Source organism: Oncorhynchus clarkii, chromosome 7 (genome assembly GCF_045791955.1).
Source record: "Oncorhynchus clarkii lewisi isolate Uvic-CL-2024 chromosome 7, UVic_Ocla_1.0, whole genome shotgun sequence".
NCBI classification, from domain to species: Eukaryota; Metazoa; Chordata; class Actinopteri; order Salmoniformes; family Salmonidae; genus Oncorhynchus; species Oncorhynchus clarkii.
Window position 1 is genome coordinate 62,338,233 of NC_092153.1, and position 20,502 is coordinate 62,358,734.

General features: G+C 41.6%; 1 protein-coding gene across 1 annotated transcript; it reads left to right on the forward strand.

Moving 5' to 3' along the window:
* The first annotated feature begins 624 nt into the window (after nt 1-624).
* On the forward strand, nt 625-16,202 carry LOC139413618 (aminopeptidase like 1). The gene is made up of 12 exons (XM_071161224.1): nt 625-953; nt 1,829-2,014; nt 2,512-2,682; nt 10,886-10,975; nt 11,203-11,284; nt 12,775-12,917; nt 13,184-13,261; nt 13,411-13,511; nt 13,746-13,869; nt 14,510-14,686; nt 14,907-15,017; nt 15,468-16,202. The coding sequence occupies exons 1-12, from the start codon at nt 762-764 to the stop codon at nt 15,630-15,632; spliced, it is 1,620 nt and encodes a 539-aa protein (XP_071017325.1). The 5' UTR covers nt 625-761; the 3' UTR covers nt 15,633-16,202.
* The last annotated feature ends 4,300 nt before the right edge of the window (nt 16,203-20,502 follow it).

The following is a 20,502-nucleotide window of genomic DNA, read 5'->3' on the forward strand; positions in this document are numbered from 1 at the left end:
GCAAGCTTTTGCGCTCAGAAATTACTTTGCCGATTCCGCTACAAAATCAACACTACAGTTTCTTATGAAGAATGGTCCTGTTTTTTGGAAAGATATGTGACCCATTTCATGTTAAATTCTGAATAGATTTCAAAGTGTGCTCAAGTCTTTATTACTGATGATGAAGCTGAATTCATTGTGAAGTCCCAAATGGCACCCTATTCACTAAATAGTGTACTACTTTTGACCAGGACCAATAGCCAGGGAATAGGGTACAATTTGGGATTTGGGAAGTCTTGGACAGAATTTGCTATTTCCAAAACATTGCCCAAGTCCAGTTTATTTATATATATATATAGAGAGAGAGATTTATACACACTTCAATTATAAATCATAATTGCTCATGTCTGGATTTCTTTGGGTGGGGAAACACCTTCGTCCCAATGGTATATTATGGCTCATGTTATTCTTATGTTTTTAGTTTTGTTTTACGATTGTGGATATTAACGGTTTAAAGAAATAATACACGTGCATTGCATTGGTTCGCATCCGCAGTTTGAGATATAGCTGCTTACCAAGAAAACATTATGCATAAGTAAGATTGGATAGTCTTTTCCACTTTGATTTTACGGGGAAAATGAACAAAACTTACTGGTTTAAAAATATATTTATCACACACTATGTACAACTACTGTACAGAAAAATCCAATCCTATTCAAGATCCGTGCTAGTGCTGACTTCCCATTCAACCTCAGCAGTGACACAGCTCTTTGAAAAGCAGGATGTGCGATAAAGTGCAAAGGGCATCAATCCATCGGAGAAAGATGGCGAACGTGGTGCTCGAGTTCAAGGCTTCTGCTGGAGATTCGGAGCCTCAAAATCGTCCTGTCCTGATTGTCGGTCAACTGAATAACTTGGCCCAAACAAACTGGACCCAGGTCAAGGGGAAATTGCAGCCAGCTGTCAGCGAAAAGGTGAGGAAATAAAAAGTCGGGGCTGCTCGTGCTAGAGCTCCCCGGCAAGTACTCACTTGTCAACTGGCGCTGACATTGCAAGCTGGATAGTGTCAGTAAAAAAAATCTAGTTAGTAAGTTAGCTAACTAGTAATTATAATATGAAACATGCTTAATTTTACTCTTGGTATTCTGTGAAATAGTTCCAATGGGCCATGCATAGTTCCTTGGCTTGAATCTGACAATGCTAACAAAGTTAGCTAAATGCTTGCTAGCTAAATTAGCTATCACAAATCAAGTCATGCTAGCTTAGCTTTTAACATGCCATCTCCATTCTCCAACCACATTGACTCGTTACTTGATCCCTGACATTATTTTATTGGCCTTTATTCTTAATTTCAAGAAATTCTCATTTACGCCCCCCCCCCCCCCCCCCCCCCCCCCCCCCCCCAATTAGCTAGTTAAATTATATTTCAAGTTGCATGTGGCCGAATAACCTAACTATTGCTCCTCGTGACTACTTGATGTTTGGTCCAGCCAGCTGCATGTGGAGTCAGACCAATTCTGATCTTTTCCACTATTAGTCTTTAGACCAATCAGAGCTTTTGCCATTAATTGGGGAAAATGATTAGAATTTGGCTGCCTGTGTAAACGCAGCCTTTGATCACTATTTGGTCTTCTGCTTTGCTAATATCTGATCACTGTTTGACAGCACAGTGTGTGCAACTTGCAGGTAAATTGTTCAACAATTTACCACATTGTCAGGCAACTTATGTCATGCTTTCAGTGCCATTCAGAATCGATGCCAGCGCTTATGTGATCATCATAATATAGCACTGACAGTGACAATAATTTGCTAACAAAATGAAAACTTTATTTTTTATTTTTTTATCCAGGTCTGGCAGGCTGCTCTCACTGCTCTGAACCCTAACCCTACTGACAGCTGCCCTCTGTACTTGAGCCATGCAGCTGTGGCAGCCCTGCCCTCACGGGTTAGCAGACACAACAGCCCTTCCTCTGCCCACTTCCTTTCCCGTCTGGTCCGTACCTGCCTGCCTGGAGGGACAAGCCGCTGCATCCTGGTCAGTCAGTTCACTGCACTGGGATTAAAGACTAATTCGGAGCTATACGGGGCCGGTTTCCCAAACACATTAAGCCTAGTCCTGGATTTAAATGCACTTTCAGTGGTAGTTGTCCATTGAGAATAGTTTTTAGTCCAGGACTAGGCTTAATCTGTGGTGGGAAACATGCCCGTGGAGTTTAGGGTGATGCTGACCTTATCTGCCATTACGCGTCAGACACCAGACATTTATTATTCATCCTTAGTGATAATGTGATCGTTAAGCCATAGATGGGCCCCTACGGCTGTCCAAAGTCTCAAACAAATATAGGTTAGGCCTACATGTGGTTGCATATTTAAAGTAGGCCTATGCGGTTTTCTTTTGATTTTACTTTTAAGGCAATATGCCAAATTGCATGCTTTGTGATTGACACACTGCATTTATTGATCATTTTAGGTTGACTGTTATTACAGATTTGTTATCAGACAGTGAAAGTATGTTTGTTCCTGTCTGCCCAGGTGGTGTGTGAGCGGTCTGATGTGTTTGCCTCAGCCTGTGCCATCGCCCGGGCTTTCCCCATATTCTCCCGTCGTTCTGCCTCCTCCCGCAGGACCGAGAAGAAAGAAGTCACTGTGGAGTTCATCACTGTGGGCCAAGACAACGGACCACTGGACCCCACTATACTGCAGGTACCTCTAACTTCTATACTAGTCATTGCCAGAGCCATTGTGGACCTACATTAGCCACTGTTGTTGCTGCCAACCACTGGTTTTGTAAATGACTGATCAAACTGACTACAAGATCTATATGGAGTGCTTTTATGATGTACTGCACAAGTATTCCTACCAAACCGTTTAGTATGGGCACCTCTTTTCGGTCCGCACTGTGAACCTGAATGAATACATAAAAAAAATATAAAAACCACCTGGCCTATAGGCTATGCCTCTTGATTAAATCTGAGCTGAAAAAACATTCTAGGTTATTTTCGTTAAAACCACTACAGTGCTGTGGCAAGTAAAACATTTTTTGGCCAAGCAGGTTATAGATTTAAAAAAATAACTAGCAAACAATTACGCTACTCCGATCAGAATTGAATCGGTGTCCTCCGGATGCAATGTTTTGCTCATCCCAATCTCTGTAGTGCGCATCGGAGTTTAATTATTGTAGGCCAGCGTTGACAGGCACGAGCGGTCTTTCACTCATGCAGTCGCAAGATTGTTTTTTGAGATCAAATTTGCACCATAATTTGCAAATAAATTCATTAAAAATCCTACAATGTGATTTTCTGGATTTTTTTTTTCTCATTTTGTCTGTCATAGTTGAAGTGTACCTATGATGAAAATTACAGGCCTCATCTTTTTAAGTGGGAGAATTTGCACAATTGGTGGCTGACTAAATACTTTTTTGCCCCACTGTACATGTTTTTTTCCATCAGTCTACACACGTTACCCCATATTGACGAAGCAAAAACAGGTTTTTAGACATTTTTGAAAATTTCTTAAAAATAAAAAACACAGGGATCACGTGACCCTTGAACGAGATGGCCGCATGAACTAAGAGCTCCGCACAAGTAGTTTCCAATTCCTAATCTTACCTCCACTCCAAGTTCACACTCATTTAGCTTTAGCAAGAAAAAGTCATGGTGACTACAAAAGGCGACACTACGGGTGACATTTTTACCCGGACCCGAGTATTAGCGACGGAAAAGGCCTCCAAGAAGAAGCTAGCTTCAGAAAAAACTAGCGCCATTAGCCAGGAGCAAGAGAACCCGCTCCCCCACGAGGCACAACGAATGCCAACCTCGCACTCTGTCGAAGACATCCTTTCTGAGTTGAGATCCCAACGTACAGAACTAAACACTAAATTAGATGCCATTAATTCTCAGCTCAGTGCGATAGGGGGCAAGGTGACAATCCTGGAAAACGCTTTGCCTGACATCAACAACAAGATAACCATAAACGCGGGGCGCCTGGACGAGGCAGAGGGGCGAATCCTATCCATGGAAAACTTATTGACAGATGCCATGGAAACAATAGCATATGCTAAAAAGAAAATCGAGCATCTGGAAGAGAAAACAGAGGACCTGGAAAACAAGGGGCGAAGGAATAATTGTGTTCTATTCAATCTGGGCGAAAAAGAAGAGGGAAACATGCCACTGATCCGCTACCTGCAAGACAAACTTCCCGAGTGGCTCCACCTGCCCACCGACAGGCCCATAGAACTCGAGAGAGCTCACCGAGCACTGAGGCCCCCACCAGCAGCCAGACAATCAGCGCGCCCAATCACCATACGTTTCCTGAGATTCACCGACAAGGAACGAGTCCTACAGGCGGCGAAAAACAACACCATCACAGTGGGAAACGCCAAACTCGCTTTACACCAGGACCTGTCAGCTGGAAAGCGCCGAGAATTTGACGAAGTGAAGAAATACTCCATTGACCGAGGCATCTTCAGGGGATTCAAATACCCAAACGAGATCAGGATTCTTCACCAGGGAGCCTTGCGACACTTCAAAACTCCCGAAGAGGCAAAACGTTTTTTGAAAGACAATCCTGGCCAATGAGAAACAGACCAATGACTAAATGTGATTAATGCCATTACTAAAGGAGGTAAGACGACATATAGCCGATATCCAGAGATCCACCCCCTAAATGTCATTATAGCCGTCCAATTTATATTTATTGTCCTTTAAGTGAGAGGGATGGGCTGTATAGCCTAACCTAGGCCTACTAATGTTTCAGCCTACTTTTATTTCCCTGTTTTTTTGTTGTTGCTATTATTACCTGGGGTTCCCTATGTCCCTTGGGGGAGGCATATGTAGGCTGTGCTATTGATTTTATTTTTCTCCCCTCTTTTACTGGGGTCTGGATGAGGGCAACTGTGTTATTTACTCAATGCGGGGTGGAGAGGATGAGGCATTTCTTTGGTGGGGAGAAGGAAACGTTGTGCGTTGCTAACTGTTCCCGGTTTTTGTTTTATTCGGAACACAGAATTGAGACTGAGCGGGGGGGTAATAGATCCAACGGGATGTGTCGAGTTGTTTGGGAACTCGGCTGGGGTGTTCAGAGATTATTATTTTATGTACACCATTTATTTTCCTTTTATGTGAACGCAGCTGTAATTACTATCCACTTTTACCCAGCGATGACTTGCACTAAAGTTCGATTACTGCTCGATGACGATGACTAGCACCTTAAATCTATTGACAACTGCCATGGTCTAGGGCATGCAATAAAACGAAAAAAGATACTATGTGCTCTAAAAAAGGAAAAAGCAGACATTGCGCTATTACAAGAGACACACCTCTGTGATGCTGAACATGCCAAACTCCACAGAGCTTGGGTGGGACAGGTGTATTTCTCATCTTTCAAATCAAACAGTAGAGGCACAGCCATACTTATCCATAAAAATGTTCCATTCATAATTGACAAAAACATATCTGATCCGGAGGGGAGATTTATTTTGATAACTGGGTCACTATATTAAACATATACGCCCCTAACACAGATACTCCTGCCTTCATGTCAAAAATGATAACCCTGTTCAATGAGCATTGTGTCTCCTTTGGCGTGGTGGCCGGAGATTTTAATTGTACCCTTAACCCAACCCTAGACAAATCATCTCAAGTCCCCACCACAAATCCTAGATCTGCAAAGATGTTGAACTCTCTTACTAAAGAGATGGGACTGATAGATATCTGGAGAGAGAATAATAGCTCATCTATGGACTATACATACTACTCTAATGTCCATAACACCTACTCCCGTATAGATTACATTTTTATCCCAAAGAGTTTCATAAATTCAGCCACATGCACAATCGGACCCATAGCACTTTCAGATCACGCCTTTGTCCACCTCCGCTTTGACCTCTGCAAAAATATCCCGAGGTCAAAGAGCTGGAAATTCAACACCTCCATGCTATCAAATGACGAGTTCCATACATTGGTAACTACATGGATAGACATCTACACACAAGACAATAAAGACTCTCCTGTTTCTCCGGCCACAATGTGGGACGCTGCTAAAGCCACACTAAGAGGTCATCTAATTGCATATGCTTCCTCTAAGAAAAAAGCAATGGAAGCACACAGGCTAGATCTTGAGAGGGAGCTGGAATGCTGTGAAAAAATACATAAACAATCCCTAGACAGCACCTCCTGGAGTCATCTTAAAGCAGCCAAAGCCAAACTGAATTTGGACTACACTCGGGAGATAAAAAAAAAAGTTTTCTTTACTAAACAGAAATACCATGAGTATAGCAATAGGCCCAGTAGATTGCTTGCTTACCAATTAAAAAAGGAGCAGTCAGAGCGTACAATCATGGCTATCCGAACAGCAGAGGACGAGGTCACATATGACCCAAAAAAGATCAATTTAACTTTTCATGATTTTTACTGCAAACTATATACCTCTGAGAGAAAACACACAGAGGCAGAACTCCACTCTTTCCTAGAGGGAATCTCGTTACCTAAACTATCAGAGACCGACCAGGAAGATCTCAACTCCCCCTTCACTCCTGAGGAGATCCTGGAGGCAATTACCTCCATGCCACCTAATAAGTCCCCAGGCCCAGATGGATTCCCCAGAGAGTTCTACAAAGCTTTTTGGCCCCAGCTCAGCCCTATCTTCATGCCAATGCTGGAGGATTTTTGCAAAAACGGAGTTCTCCCAGACTCAATGCACACAGCTCGCATTACAGTGTTGCTAAAAAAGGACAAGGACCCCCTATCCTGCTCGTCCTTCCGGCCCATAAGCTTGTTGGATTTCGACTATAAAATAATTACCAAATTGCTCGCCAAAAGACTAAACACTCTTCTTCCCAAAATAATAAAAGCGGACCAAACTGGATTTATTAGAGACAGATACTCTTCTGATAACATTCGCCGTCTTTTTGATATTATTGATCAAGTAAACGCACAAAAGACCCCTGTCCTGCTGGCTTCACTGGATGCTGAGAAGGCGTTTGACAGGATGGAGTGGAGCTTTCTGTTTTCAGTCTTAGAAAAGTTCAATATGGGCCCAAATTTTATTAAATGGATCAAATCACTATACTCTCATCCAAATGCCATGGTGACTACTAATGGACTGAACTCTGACAGATTCCCTCTGGAACGGGGCACAAGACAGGGGTGCTCGCTGTCCCCGCTGCTCTACTTGTTGGGGGCGGAGCCTCTGGCAGAGCTGATAAGGAGCAATCCAAGTATTATGGGTGTGTCTGCAGGTGGCCTGCAGCACAAGATTTCGCTTTACGCGGATGATGTCTTGCTCTACATATCCAACCCTGAGAAATCCCTCCCTCTCATTTTAGACACAATTGCTCAGTATGGCAAGTTTTCAGGTTATAAGATTAATTTTAACAAATCCACTGTCTGCCCTCTCAATATTACACTCACCAGCTCTATGAAGACACTTTGTCCTTTCCAATGGAAAACACATGGGTTTCAATACCTCGGGATCTTCATAACACCAGATCTGAATAGCCTTTTTAAGGAAAATTATCTTCCACTCCTGGATCGAATCAAGAACGATCTCCAAACCTGGATCTCCCTCCCAATTAGCTTAGTAGGAAGAATTAATGTAATCCGTATGGACGTCCTCCCTAGACTAAACTACTTATTTCAGATGCTCCCATGCTATCTCCCAGTTTCCTTCTTCAAAACAACTAACCAAAGCATCACCAAATTTATATGGGGCAATAAAAAACCTAGGATCAAGTTTTCCACTTTATCAAAACCTGAATCTAAAGGTGGTCTTGCCCTTCCCTCCCTTCAACTGTACTACTGGTCTGCCCAAATCCGCAACATGCTAACATGGATCACAAACAGACAAGAGTCAACGTGGATTCAGATAGAAGCCCAATCCTGTGGTTCATTGCCCTTAAGCTCAATTATATTCATTAATAACTTTAGTGAAGTGGGCAACATAGCCAAAACCTTTGCGATTTACAGCACCCTACTAGCGTGGAGGGACTGTAAGAAGTACCTGGGCATTTCCTCCCAAATATGTTCTCACTCGCCTATAGTAGGCAACCCAGATTTGCCAAAAGCCCTGAGGGATGCCAACTTTAATCTTTGGCATACTCTAGGAATCAGGACCTTTTCAGACCTATTTCATCAGAAAACCACTACACTGAAATCCTTTCAAGAGCTCTGCAGTGAATTCGATGTGCCAAGATCCCATTTTTTTTAAATATCTTCAAATTAGACATGTAATTTCCTCATTTACCTCCAAGAGGAGGTTTAGAACTCAGTTGAATGAAGTTGAAACCCTTCTTGTCACAGCACAATCCATTAAAGGCAAAATATCTTACATCTATAGACTCCTTTCTGAGAAAGGAAGCTCCTTCTTTACTCCTTTGAAAATAATCTGGGAAAAGGACCTTGGTCCAACTATCAGTAGTGAGTTATGGGCGGAGGTTTGCGACAGGGTATACTGCTCCTCTACCAGTGTAAAAATGAAAGAATCTAATTACAAATTTTTGTACAAATTTTATTATACTCCTTTGAGACTCCATAGAATGAAAACAGATATGTCTCCTAACTGTAAAAGATGTACCTCTGAAAGTGGAACCTATATGCATGTATTTTGGAGCTGTAGGGAGATTGCCAGATTCTGGCAATCTGTACATACTGCTGCACAGAAAATACTAGATGTACAGTTTGATATGACCCCGTGTATATATCTTCTTAATGCCCAGCAGGACTTTGTTCTTGATCCTGACAGAGAAAATTTGCTTATGACTATTACATACTTTGCTAAGAAATGTATTCTTCTATTGTGGGCCTCTAATACCCCTCCTACATTTAAAATGTGGATTGACCAGATTGTTGACTTTCTTCCTCTTGAAAAGCTCACTTATGACCTCCACAAGAGACAGCCCAAGTTTGATAGACTCTGGTCTCCACTATTCAACTATATTTCAAACTGGACAGAGTGAATGGGGTGACTAGGGAAATGCGCAGATACATGTTGTGTAAGGTACTGTAAAACCTAAAAACGAATTATTGGCCCGTCGTCTCAGCGAATGCTTGAAATAGCTGATAAGAACCTTGATAGTGCTGCTGCAAGTGTTGTGTTTTTTTTTTGTGTGTGTGTTTTTATTTTAATTTAGTTTTTGAGTACGTGTGCGTAGGTGTGTGTATGTATATGTGCGTATGTATGTACGTACGTATGTTTGTATGTATGTATGTATGTGTATATATATATATATATATATATATATATATATATATATATATATATATATATATATATATATATATATATGTGTGTACCAAGGAAAATATATAGATTAAGACAAATAAATGCTTTTATTTGACTTTATCATTCATTTTAATTGTATTTTTATTTTTTCAAAAGTATTATTATTTTTTATTTTTTTATTTTTTTAAAGCCTGTCACATCTGTGAATGTGGAATGTGTTCTGTTGGTTGATTGAAAAACAAGAAAACTTAATAAAACTTTAAATTGAAAAAAAAATAAAAAACATACCGTATTTAAGTTTGCAGACCCTTTTGATATGAGACTTGAAATTGAGCTCAGGTGCATCCTCTTTCCGTTAATCATCAACTTGGAGTGCACCTGTGGTAAATTCAATTGATTGGACATGATTTGGAAAGGCACATACCTGTCTATATAAGGTCCCACAGTTGACAGTGCAAGTCAGAGCAAAAAAACAAGCCGTGGGGTCGAAGGAATTGTCCGTAGAGCTCTAAGACAGGATTGTGTTGTGGCACAGATCTGGGGAAGGGTACCAAAAAATGTCTGCAGCATTGAAGGTCCCCAAGAACACAGTGGCCTACTTTCTTAAATGGAACAAGTTTGGAACCACTAAAACTCTTCCTAGAGCTGGCCACGCGGACAAATTGAGCAATCAAGGGAAAAGGGCTTGGTCAGGGAGGTGACCGAGAACCCGATGATCACTATGACAGAGCACCAGAGTTCCTCTGGAGGTGGGAGAACTTTCCAGATGGACAACCATCTCTGCAGCACACCACCAATCAGGCCTTTATGGTAGAGTGGCCAGACAGAAGCCACTCCTCAGTAAAAGGCACATGACAGCCCGCTTGGAGTTTTCCAAAATGCACCTAAAGGAGTCTCAGACCATGAGAAACAAGATTCTCTGGTCTGATAATCAAGATTGAACACTTTGGCCTGAATGCCAAGCATCACGTCTGGAGGAAACCTGGCACCATCCAAAGTATGGTGGTGGCAGCATCATGCTGTGAGGATGTTTTTCAGTGGCAGGGACTGGGAGATTCTTCAGGTTTGAGGGAAAGATGAACGGAGCAAAGTAAACAGAGATCCTTGATGCCAACCTTCTCCAGAGCACTCAGGACCTCAGACTGGGTGAAGGTTCACCTTCCAACAGGATAATGACCCTAAACACACAGCCAAGACAATTCAAGAGTGGCTTTGGGATAAGTCTCTGAATGTCCTTGAGTGGTCCAGCCAGAGCCCGGACTTGAACCCGATTGATCGAACATCTCTGGAGAGACCTGAAAATAGTTGTGCAATAACACTCCCATCAAACCTGACCGGGCTTGAGAGGATCTGCAGAGAAGAATGGGGTTAACTCCTCAAATATAGGTGTGCTAAGCTTGTAGCGTCATACCCAAGAAGACTTGAGGCTGTTGAAGCAACTTTGGCAGCAATTATAAAGTACTAAGTAAAGAGTCTGAGTACTAATGTAGATGTGATGTTTTATTTGTAATACATTTGCAAAAAATTCTGAACCTGTTTTTTTTTTGTCATTATGGGGTGTTGTGTGTAGATTGAGGTGCATAAATGTAAATCCAGAGTACATGTTTGCATGGTTGTAATTCTCTCTGGATAGGAGCATCTGCTAAATGACAAAAATGAACTTAATTTATGCTTTGGCTCTTGCCAGTGTCTTGCCAATGCTGCTGATGGAGTGAGACTGGCAGCACGGATTGTGGACACACCGTGCAATGAGATGAATACTGATCACTTCTTGGAGGCAAGTGATATCGTAATGTAGTTATCGGCTGCATCACAAATGGCACCCCATTCCCAACATAGGGCACTGCTTTTTAGCCCTGTGGGCTTTGCTCAAAGTAGTGCACTATCGGGTTTAGGGTGCCATTTGGGACGCTACCATAAAGCACACTCGACAGTGACTTCTTAAAACAACTTAATTAAACAAAATGTACTTTTTCGTGACTGGGTATGCCTTTTTGTCTTCAGGAGATTAAGGCAGTGGGAACTGAACTGGGCATTTCTCCTGTTATCATTCGAGGAGAGGAACTGAAACAGAAAGGATTTGGAGGTAGTGTATCAGGACAGGAGGGTCTTGGCTATGTGTTATGCTTCTATGTTTTGGACCAGATTATGTGAGTTTGCTAAATATTTTAATGAACTGAGTAAACACACACGGTGCAGAATCAAGGTGACTTACAAAGCTGAGGAGGGCCAAGAGCAAGAGAGGGAGTGTGTTGTAGTGTCCACAACTAGTCATCGTGGAATCTGAAAAGACCCGAATCCCGAAAGCATGATGGTCTACTTCGTGCACATGCTAAAAGAAAGGAATGAGGTGGGTAGCTAACTGGCATTGTAGAAAAGTATTTATAAACAATAAATCTGATCTCTTAATTTTCATTCTGTCTATACAATAGGCTATCATTGATTTTGGCCCAATAGGCCTGACATGTTACCTCTTTAAATGAGCTTTCTGTTTTGATAGGGTTATACAAAATGTCAGGCCTACCTATAGAAAAATACAAAAACAACACTACAATACTGCCTCCCTGGCAAGAGTGGGCCGAAGGGTGTTTAGCATCCCCAGTCGCTCTGCAAGCGCAGAGGTTATTCTCTACTGCTGGCCTGCTCACGAGCCTGAAGTCACACTCTGGCCAATCTCTTGTTTCTAAAAGTGAATTCAAAGGCACTAATAATTAATTAGATTTGAATTATAATTAAGTCACAGCCTATATGCACAATTTATAGAGTACAATGACTTAATACAACAAAATGTTTAAATGCTGAGTGCTTAATGTTCCTGCCAGCCTAGTGTGTCGACACTCGCAAATGCTTCACTTTTTATTTATTTGTAGGCTATAGCCTTGAAATATTAGGCTAATAATATAACCTAAATGCATTTAGGCTACCCATCTGGTTCCTGACCTATTTAAAGTGTTTATATGCAGTTTAATGCAACACCTCGCCTATTTGAAATTGTGAATGCTTTTAGTCGCATTTTCATGTTTATTAAAATACTTTATTTAAAAATATGGTTTATAATATCATATGGTTTGTTTTCAATACTTCAAAACCAAGTAGTAACAAAAATAGATGGGTGTTGGTTAAATGGTGAAAGAATTTGGTACGCCAAAGCAACTCTGCTCTCATACTCTAATTGGGACTCAAATCTGTTTGGTGCTTTGCTTCCCATCACACAAACTGTGTGGGCCAGTTAGAAAAATGTTTTTTAATCATGTGTATCAGCTCGCATATATGATGACCACACGCTTTCTTCCACTTCCCTTTTGGAGTTTTTTGGGGGTTGGTTCTCCTCTCTGTCTTTGAATGTGCAATGTTTCTATTCTGATGATTTACTTTCTCAGTAAACTAGCTAATAAATGGGACCCAAAAGATTTAGGCCAAAAGGAATGTCAAATTAGTTTTCCCACATTGGAATAAAGCTTGTATTTTAGTTTGAGTTGTCTTGTGATATAGATTCACTCATGGTTGTTTCCCCTGATAACTCAATATTAGTTTGTGGTTATCAACTCAATTACTTTGGACTGTTTGGGCCCTCAGGCATCTATGGAGTGGGCAAAGCAGCGGTGAACCCCCCTGCTCTGGCAGTCCTGAGCCACAAACCAGATGGCGCCACCCAGACTATTGCATGGGTGGGCAAGGGAATTGTATATGACACTGGAGGCCTCAGCATCAAGGGAAAGGTAAAGGCAAGCATGAGGCTTGTCAGTTTAGCTGCATCCCAAATAGCACCATGTTCTCTATAGTGCAGTACTTTTGAACAGAGCCCTATGGGCCCTTGTCTAAAGTGGTGTACTATAAAGGGAATGGGGTGCCATTTGGAACAGATCCATGATGTGATCATTCTGTCTTTTGTATAATTAAATGGATATTTAACAGTAGCCAGCTAAATAAGTATTCAGTTACAATGTTGTAAAGGATGAATGTTCTTTTTCCCCCCCACATCAAGACCAACATGCCTGGGATGAAGAGAGACTGTGGTGGGGCAGCAGCCATTTTAGGAGCTTTCAAAGCTACTGTCAAACAGGTGAGATCTACCTACTACCCCTGGTTAATCTTTCAAATCAACCTCTTATTTTGCAACATTCGGTCCTGTTTGGAGACACCCTATGGGATTGTATTGAGTGTTTGAAAAGTTGTGTATAGACCTTTTTTGAAATGCATGTATTTTTTTAGGGCTTCAAAGACAATCTCCATGCCGTATTCTGCCTGGCAGAGAATGCAGTCGGACCCGCTGCAACACGGCCAGATGACATCCACACACTCTACTCTGGAAAGTGAGTACCCTCCTAAATGTTGGATTAATTTAAACCAGTTAGGCAAAGTAATGGGAAACAGGCTAATACAATGGCAACCTGATGGAGGAAAGTAGGGTTTTTCCTTCTGATGGGCTTTGTGTGGGAAAGACACAATTGGCTGATATTTGACCAAGGATCCATTATTACGATGCTGGCTTAGTTTGTGGTATGAATAGCGTTTTTTGTTCTCTTTTTGCTGCCTTTCTGATGAAGGACCGTGGAGATCAACAACACTGATGCCGAGGGCAGGCTGGTGCTGTCTGATGGTGTGGTGTATGCCAGCAAGGACCTCTCTGCTGACATCATCCTGGATATGGCCACCCTGACAGGGGCACAGGTATGTGACTGGTAGGCTTTTCTATGGCCACAGCACTGCATCTTTGGCAACAACACACACCATATATAGGCTGAAATGAACATGTGCAAGGGTCAACAGGGCTTGTGACAGATAATTATACCCAGTAAGTTTAATTTTGCTGATCTTTGCCCTAACTGACATTTTTGTGGGCTACAGCTAAAACTCACCACATTCTCTGAGGAACTCAAAACAACGTATCAAGGTTGTCTCACACAAATGGATGGTGTGTTTGTGTCAAACAAAATCATTAGGCCTAAATATTTCCTAATAACAGTTGTTCTAACTCAAACACAGCTTGTGCTGACTGATAAAGCCACATCATGTGGTAACCCTCATGATGCACTGATGAGCTCATTCTGAAAGTCACATGCACCACAGAGTATTATTTTGGCTACCCAGTGAAGTAGTTTGCTAGTGAAATGTTAGTGAGGTCTGATGCACAAAAACAAGGCTGGTTTTTGTTGCTGCCCATAAGCGTTAGGTGAATTTGTACTCAATACATACATAATTGAACTTCTTATTACCACATTTCACTTTAGTTCATTACCATAGTTCCTGTATAACAAATTACTACATAAGTATATGTTTCAAACAATGGTTTAATTTGTCTCTTTCCTAGGGGATCTCCACAGGGAAGTACCATTGTGCTGTGATGACCAACAGTGAGCAGTGGGAGATGGCATGTGTGAGTGCAGGCCGCAGCAGCGGAGACCTGGCTCACCCACTGGTCTACTGCCCAGAGCTGCACTTCAGTGAGTTCACCTCAGCCGTGGCAGACATGAAGAACTCTGTGGCTGTGAGTGGCACTACTACTCTTCTCTCTGCTGTATGCCCAGTCTACCAGGTCCTAATCTTAGATCGGAGTACGATCAAGTAGCTCCGTACAAAGAGTTGATGCTTCTACAGCCTATCATGATTGTTGTTCATTTTCCTTCACCCTTTTATATATTTTCTGGATAAGAGCATCTGCTGAATGACTAAAATGTAAAGGTATCCCTTTTCTGTGTGTGTGAAAGGACCGGGAGAATGCTACGAGCTCCTGTGCCGGCCTCTTCATCGGCTCTCACCTGGGCTTCGACTGGCCTGGGGTCTGGGTCCATGTGGACATAGCCTCCCCCGTCCATGCTGTGAGTGACTGGATATTTGGGTTTAGTGGGGGTGTTTTCCTGGACACCGATTTAAGCCTAGTCATGGACTAAAAAGCTAACTTAATGGAGGAATCCCCACTGAAAATGCTTTTTAGTTCAGGATTAGGCGTAATGTGTCCAGGAAACCCCTTCTAATGAAATCTTTTGGAAGTATAGACATAATCTATTAAATCCATTTCAGCCACTGCTTATCTTGACAGACTCCAACACTCTTCAGAACAAGTGTGCTCTAACCTGCTTCAGCCTAGCTCAAACAAATGGGCAACAAAATGATCATCCTCTGTATACATTATCTATCTAGTGCTTGCAGATCGGTGAAAAAACAAATGTGTAAGAGCTAATGGAGGGAGGCTGGGAACAAAAATATATTTGAGTCATGGCGTAACCTGTTGTAACCTGTTCTATCATTCTCTTCCTTCCTCTCTGCAGGGGGAGCGTGCTACTGGCTTCGGCGTGGCTCTGCTCATGGCTCTGTTCGGCCAGGCTTCCGACGACCCTATGCTCAACCAGGTGTCTCCTCTGGGGGCGGCCAGAATGAATGCTGCGTCCGGGGACCCGATGGTGCGCGACAGTAAAAGACGCAGACTGGTGTAAAACCTCTAAACAGCCACCTCTGCCTCACGAACTCCAGACCCACACACCTCCCCTCTTTACACTGACATGCACTGTTCACCTAGAAAGCATTTCCAATCGTCAATTCTTAGTCTACTTCTTCACGATGCAGTGAATAAAATGTGGGGAAAAAGAGCAGGTGGCTAGAATTTCTCTCAGATTTGTTTGTGTTGTATTTCATTGACTGTCTTTTGATTATTTGTCCCACAAAGAATTGGGAGGAATTATGAATGTGCAAATGTTTATAGCATGTTGTAGACTTAAAGGTTTTGCTGTCCTTGAATAAATTACAAGAGCATTATCACAATTTCTGAAAATGAAATCAAAATAGTCTGAAATTGACTGTTAAAATAACTGAATGAGGTATGTGATCCAAGCGATCCTGTGAGCTAAGTGATTGTTTCCTTTTTCTTTCAATGTGTGTCTTGAGTAAATTCACTAGGCAAACACATATTTTGGTTTGCAGCCATAGCTTATCCACTGTTGCCAAACTTGTCTTTATGGACATTGGGAATAACTTGAATAATAAAGAGATCTTTTGGAGTAATCTTATCTGCTTTATCTTATTCCTTGTAAAATGATAACTGCATAAAATAAAATGTTGACAAACTTGCCTGTAACAAATGTATAGTAAGCAAGCAAACCATAAACTATTGATGCAGGACTTGCGATATTGGAGGGGGGGGGGGTTAGTGTTACCAGCCAGGCAACATATTACCAAGATACACTTCTGCCATACTCCATCCCCAGGTGGCAGCACCAACTGGGTGAAGGGCTCTTCTTTGCCAGGAAGCCTGGATAAATTGACAGGTGTGAGTAATCTGGATGATTGGCATTCTGTGACCAGAGGCTTCTTGGCCTGCCAGTGTTTGTGGGTTTTTGTTAGTTAACCTATAGTTTATGCTTTCCTCTAGTTTTATTGTTGTATATATTTAATTTGGGTTACCACTTTGAACCAACGCTAATCTGCTTGGATTGGCCATCTATGGCACTCATGACTGAGCTATCCCTGGAGCTAAGGTAAAGTTGCTGTCTCCTGGGTATTTGCATTCAACACCTGGTCGCTTACTTCTCACATTTATGCACACATCAAATCAGGTTACAGACCATGTAGTTAGGCCTAAAACCCCAACATAATGGGCAGTTTTGCGGGCCTATTAAACCTAATCTTATATTCAATTTGCACTTTTTAAACTCAATTGACTGAAATGGCATTTCTCAGATATGCCCTAGTTTAGATTGGAACAGTCTGAAGACTTTCCAGAAGGCTAGTGGCAGGTTCAACTTCAGATGAATGGATAGTGGCCCCTGGGTTGACCTTGGCAATGGAGGGAAATTGATTACCTGGACATTCAATGATCAAAGAGCACCACCAAGGACGGACAAAAAGGGGGTTATCGACAGGAGCAACCCACTGAATGAGTTAGATTAAATACATTTTCCATTATCGTTTCTGTATGTACAAAGTAAATGCAGCTGAGATCATTTGTTTGCTTGAGGCAAGGCTTTCATCTGACTCTTTAGGGAAGGCCCATTCCTCCTTCCCTACAAATACTGAGGTTTTTGGCATCTGAAACCTTCATCGTGAAACAAGAGATTTGTGTGGTGTAAGTGAACTGACTGCATGCAGATTAGTCCAGTCTGCACTGCTATATGTGAACTGAAAGACAATTACATCAAGTTCCCTGCAGCCCACGCCAACTACAAGGTAGAGTTTTATGAATATGGGAACTTGCCTGGAGTTATTGGCTGTATAGATGGATGTCATAATCCCATTAAGTATCCCTCTACTACAGCATATGCTGAGGAGTACAGGAATTGACAAAACTGGTTCTCAAATGTGCAAAGTGTGTGTACACTCCCAATTTGCAGTTTTTCAACATTGTTGCACCCTGGAAAGGTACAATTCATGACTCAAGAATTTTCAAAAACTCCTCTTTGTACGCTCAGCTTGAAGGAGGACAACATAGTGAAATCATACTTGGTGACAGTGGGTATGCATAGACCAACTTCTTGTTCCCCCCCCCTCTGTTCATGCAATAAGACCTGAGCAACAATGGTACAACCAAGCTCATATCCACATCAGAGGTGTTGTGGAGCTCATGTTTGGTGTGTTGAAGCCGTTTCCAGTGTCTCAAACACATTGCACTTTTAACCAAAAACATTCTGCATTGTCATAATTGAATAGACTGCAGTGATGCAGCACTTCTCACAACAAAGATAGCTCAAGCTATTTTAGCAAACAAACAATAGCCATGGGATTGGTTATAACCTGAGGGTTGGGGCCTGTAGAAATGTAATAACTCCAGAGATACTGGATATAATGTCAAGATGCTTGTCTCCTCCCTAACAATGTGACTTGTTGTCCCCATAGCGGAACAGCGGCTGTAAACCTCTCCAACCACTCTCAATTTCATAAAACCTATAGATGCAAGGACTGACCATGCATCCATGATATAAAAATTATAGTTTTCAAGATGCACTATGCAGAAATCGCTCCGCCATTTCCTGGTTGCTAAAAAGTCTAAAAGTTAGCCTAATTTCAGTTTGTGACAAGACAAGCAGTCATTGTGTATAGCAGGGTTCCCCAACTGGCGGCCCATGGGCCGAATTTGGCCTGCGGTGGTTTTATGTGCTTTTTAGCCCCCAAAAATAATGTTTTTCTTTTTGAATTTTCATTGTTGGACATAAGACTGTAATAACACCAGGAAATTAGTTCCAAGTGATATTAATTTAAGAAATCTGTTACAAGTGTTTCTACGCATAATAGAGACGTGATCGTATACAAACGTAAGCTAGCTTTGAAATGATTGTTTTAGTCAAACATCTGTTTTGGGCTTCTTGCGGTAAATTTGCGGTCCGGCTGAATCTTGTTGATCACTGATGTAGAGAATCATTATACCATCTAAGCCACTGTGAAATATATTTTCCATATCCCAAAATATTGTATTTTCAACTGTTTGAAGCTGGTGAACAAAATTAAAGTAAGAGAGACTGGAAAGCATAAAAATAACGCACATACAACAGGTCTACTGCTTCTTAGACTTGCTTTCAATGAGAAAGAAATGTGAGTTACAAATCTTTCAATGTGAATTTTGTCTGGTCGCCCAAAAAGTAACATATTGTAGCTTTAACTATGTTGAGGCTATCAATAGTGTTTGTTTAAATTGTTTACACACATTGGAGTAAAACAAGCTTTTATGTTTGGGTTTATCAATGGGTATATACAGTGCCTTGCGAAAGTATTCGGCCCCCTTGAACTTTGCGACCTTTTGCCACATTTCAGGCTTCAAACATAAAGATATAAAACTGTATTTTTTTGTGAAGAATCAACAACAAGTGGGACACAATCATGATGTGGAACGACATTTATTGGATATTTCAAACTTTTTTAACAAATCAAAAACTGAAAAATTGGGCGTGCAAAATTATTCAGCCCCCTTAAGTTAATAATTTGTAGCACCACCTTTTGCTGCGATTACAGCTGTAAGTCGCTTGGGGTATGTCTCTATCAGTTTTGCACATCGAGAGACTGAATTTTTTTCCCCATTCCTCCTTGCAAAACAGCTCGAGCTCAGTGAGGTTGGATGGAGAGCATTTGTGAACAGCAGTTTTCAGTTCTTTCCACAGATTCTCGATTGGATTCAGGTCTGGACTTTGACTTGGCCATTCTAACACCTGGATATGTTTATTTTTGAACCATTCCATTGTAGATTTTGCTTTATGTTTTGGATCATTGTCTTGTTGGAAGACAAATCTCCGTCCCAGTCTCAGGTCTTTTGCAGACTCCATCAGGTTTTCTTCCAGAATGGTCCTGTATTTGGCTCCATCCATCTTCCCATCAATTTTAACCATCTTCCCTGTCCCTGCTGAAGAAAAGCAGGCCCAAACCATGATGCTGCCACCACCATGTTTGACAGTGGGGATGGTGTGTTGCTTTTACGCCAAACATAACGTTTTGCATTGTTACCAAAAAGTTCAATTTTGGTTTCATCTGACCAGAGCACCTTCTTCCACATGTTTGGTGTGTCTCCCAGGTGGCTTGTGGCAAACTTTAAACGACACTTTTTATGGATATCTTTAAGAAATGGCTTTCTTCTTGCCACTCTTCCATAAAGGCCAGATTTGTGCAATATACGACTGATTGTTGTCCTATGGACAGTCTCCCACCTCAGCTGTAGATCTCTGCAGTTCATCCAGAGTGATCATGGGCCTCTTGGCTGCATCTCTGATCAGTCTTCTCCTTGTATGAGCTGAAAGTTTAGAGGGACGGCCAGGTCTTGGTAGATTTGCAGTGGTCTGATACTCCTTCCATTTCAATATTATCGCTTGCACATTGCTCCTTGGGATGTTTAAAGCTTGGGAAATCTTTTTGTATCCAAATCTGGCTTTAAACTTCTTCACAACAGTATATCGGACCTGCCTGGTGTGTTCCTTGTTCTTCATGATGCTCTCTGCGCTTTTAACGGACCTCTGAGACTATCACAGTGCAGGTGCATTTATACGGAGACTTGATTACACACAGGTGGATTGTATTTATCATCATTAGTCATTTAGGTCAACATTGGATCATTCAGAGATCCTCACTGAACTTCTGGAGAGAGTTTGCTGCACTGAAAGTAAAGGGGCTGAATAATTTTGCACGCCCAATTTTTCAGTTTTTGATTTGTTAAAAAAGTTTGAAATATCCAATAAATGTCGTTCCACTTCATGATTGTGTCCCACTTGTTGTTGATTCTTCACAAAAAAATACAGTTTTATATCTTTATGTTTGAAGCCTGAAATGTGGCAAAAGGTCGCAAAGTTCAAGGGGGCCGAATACTTTCGCAAGGCACTGTATCTTTAAGTCCAC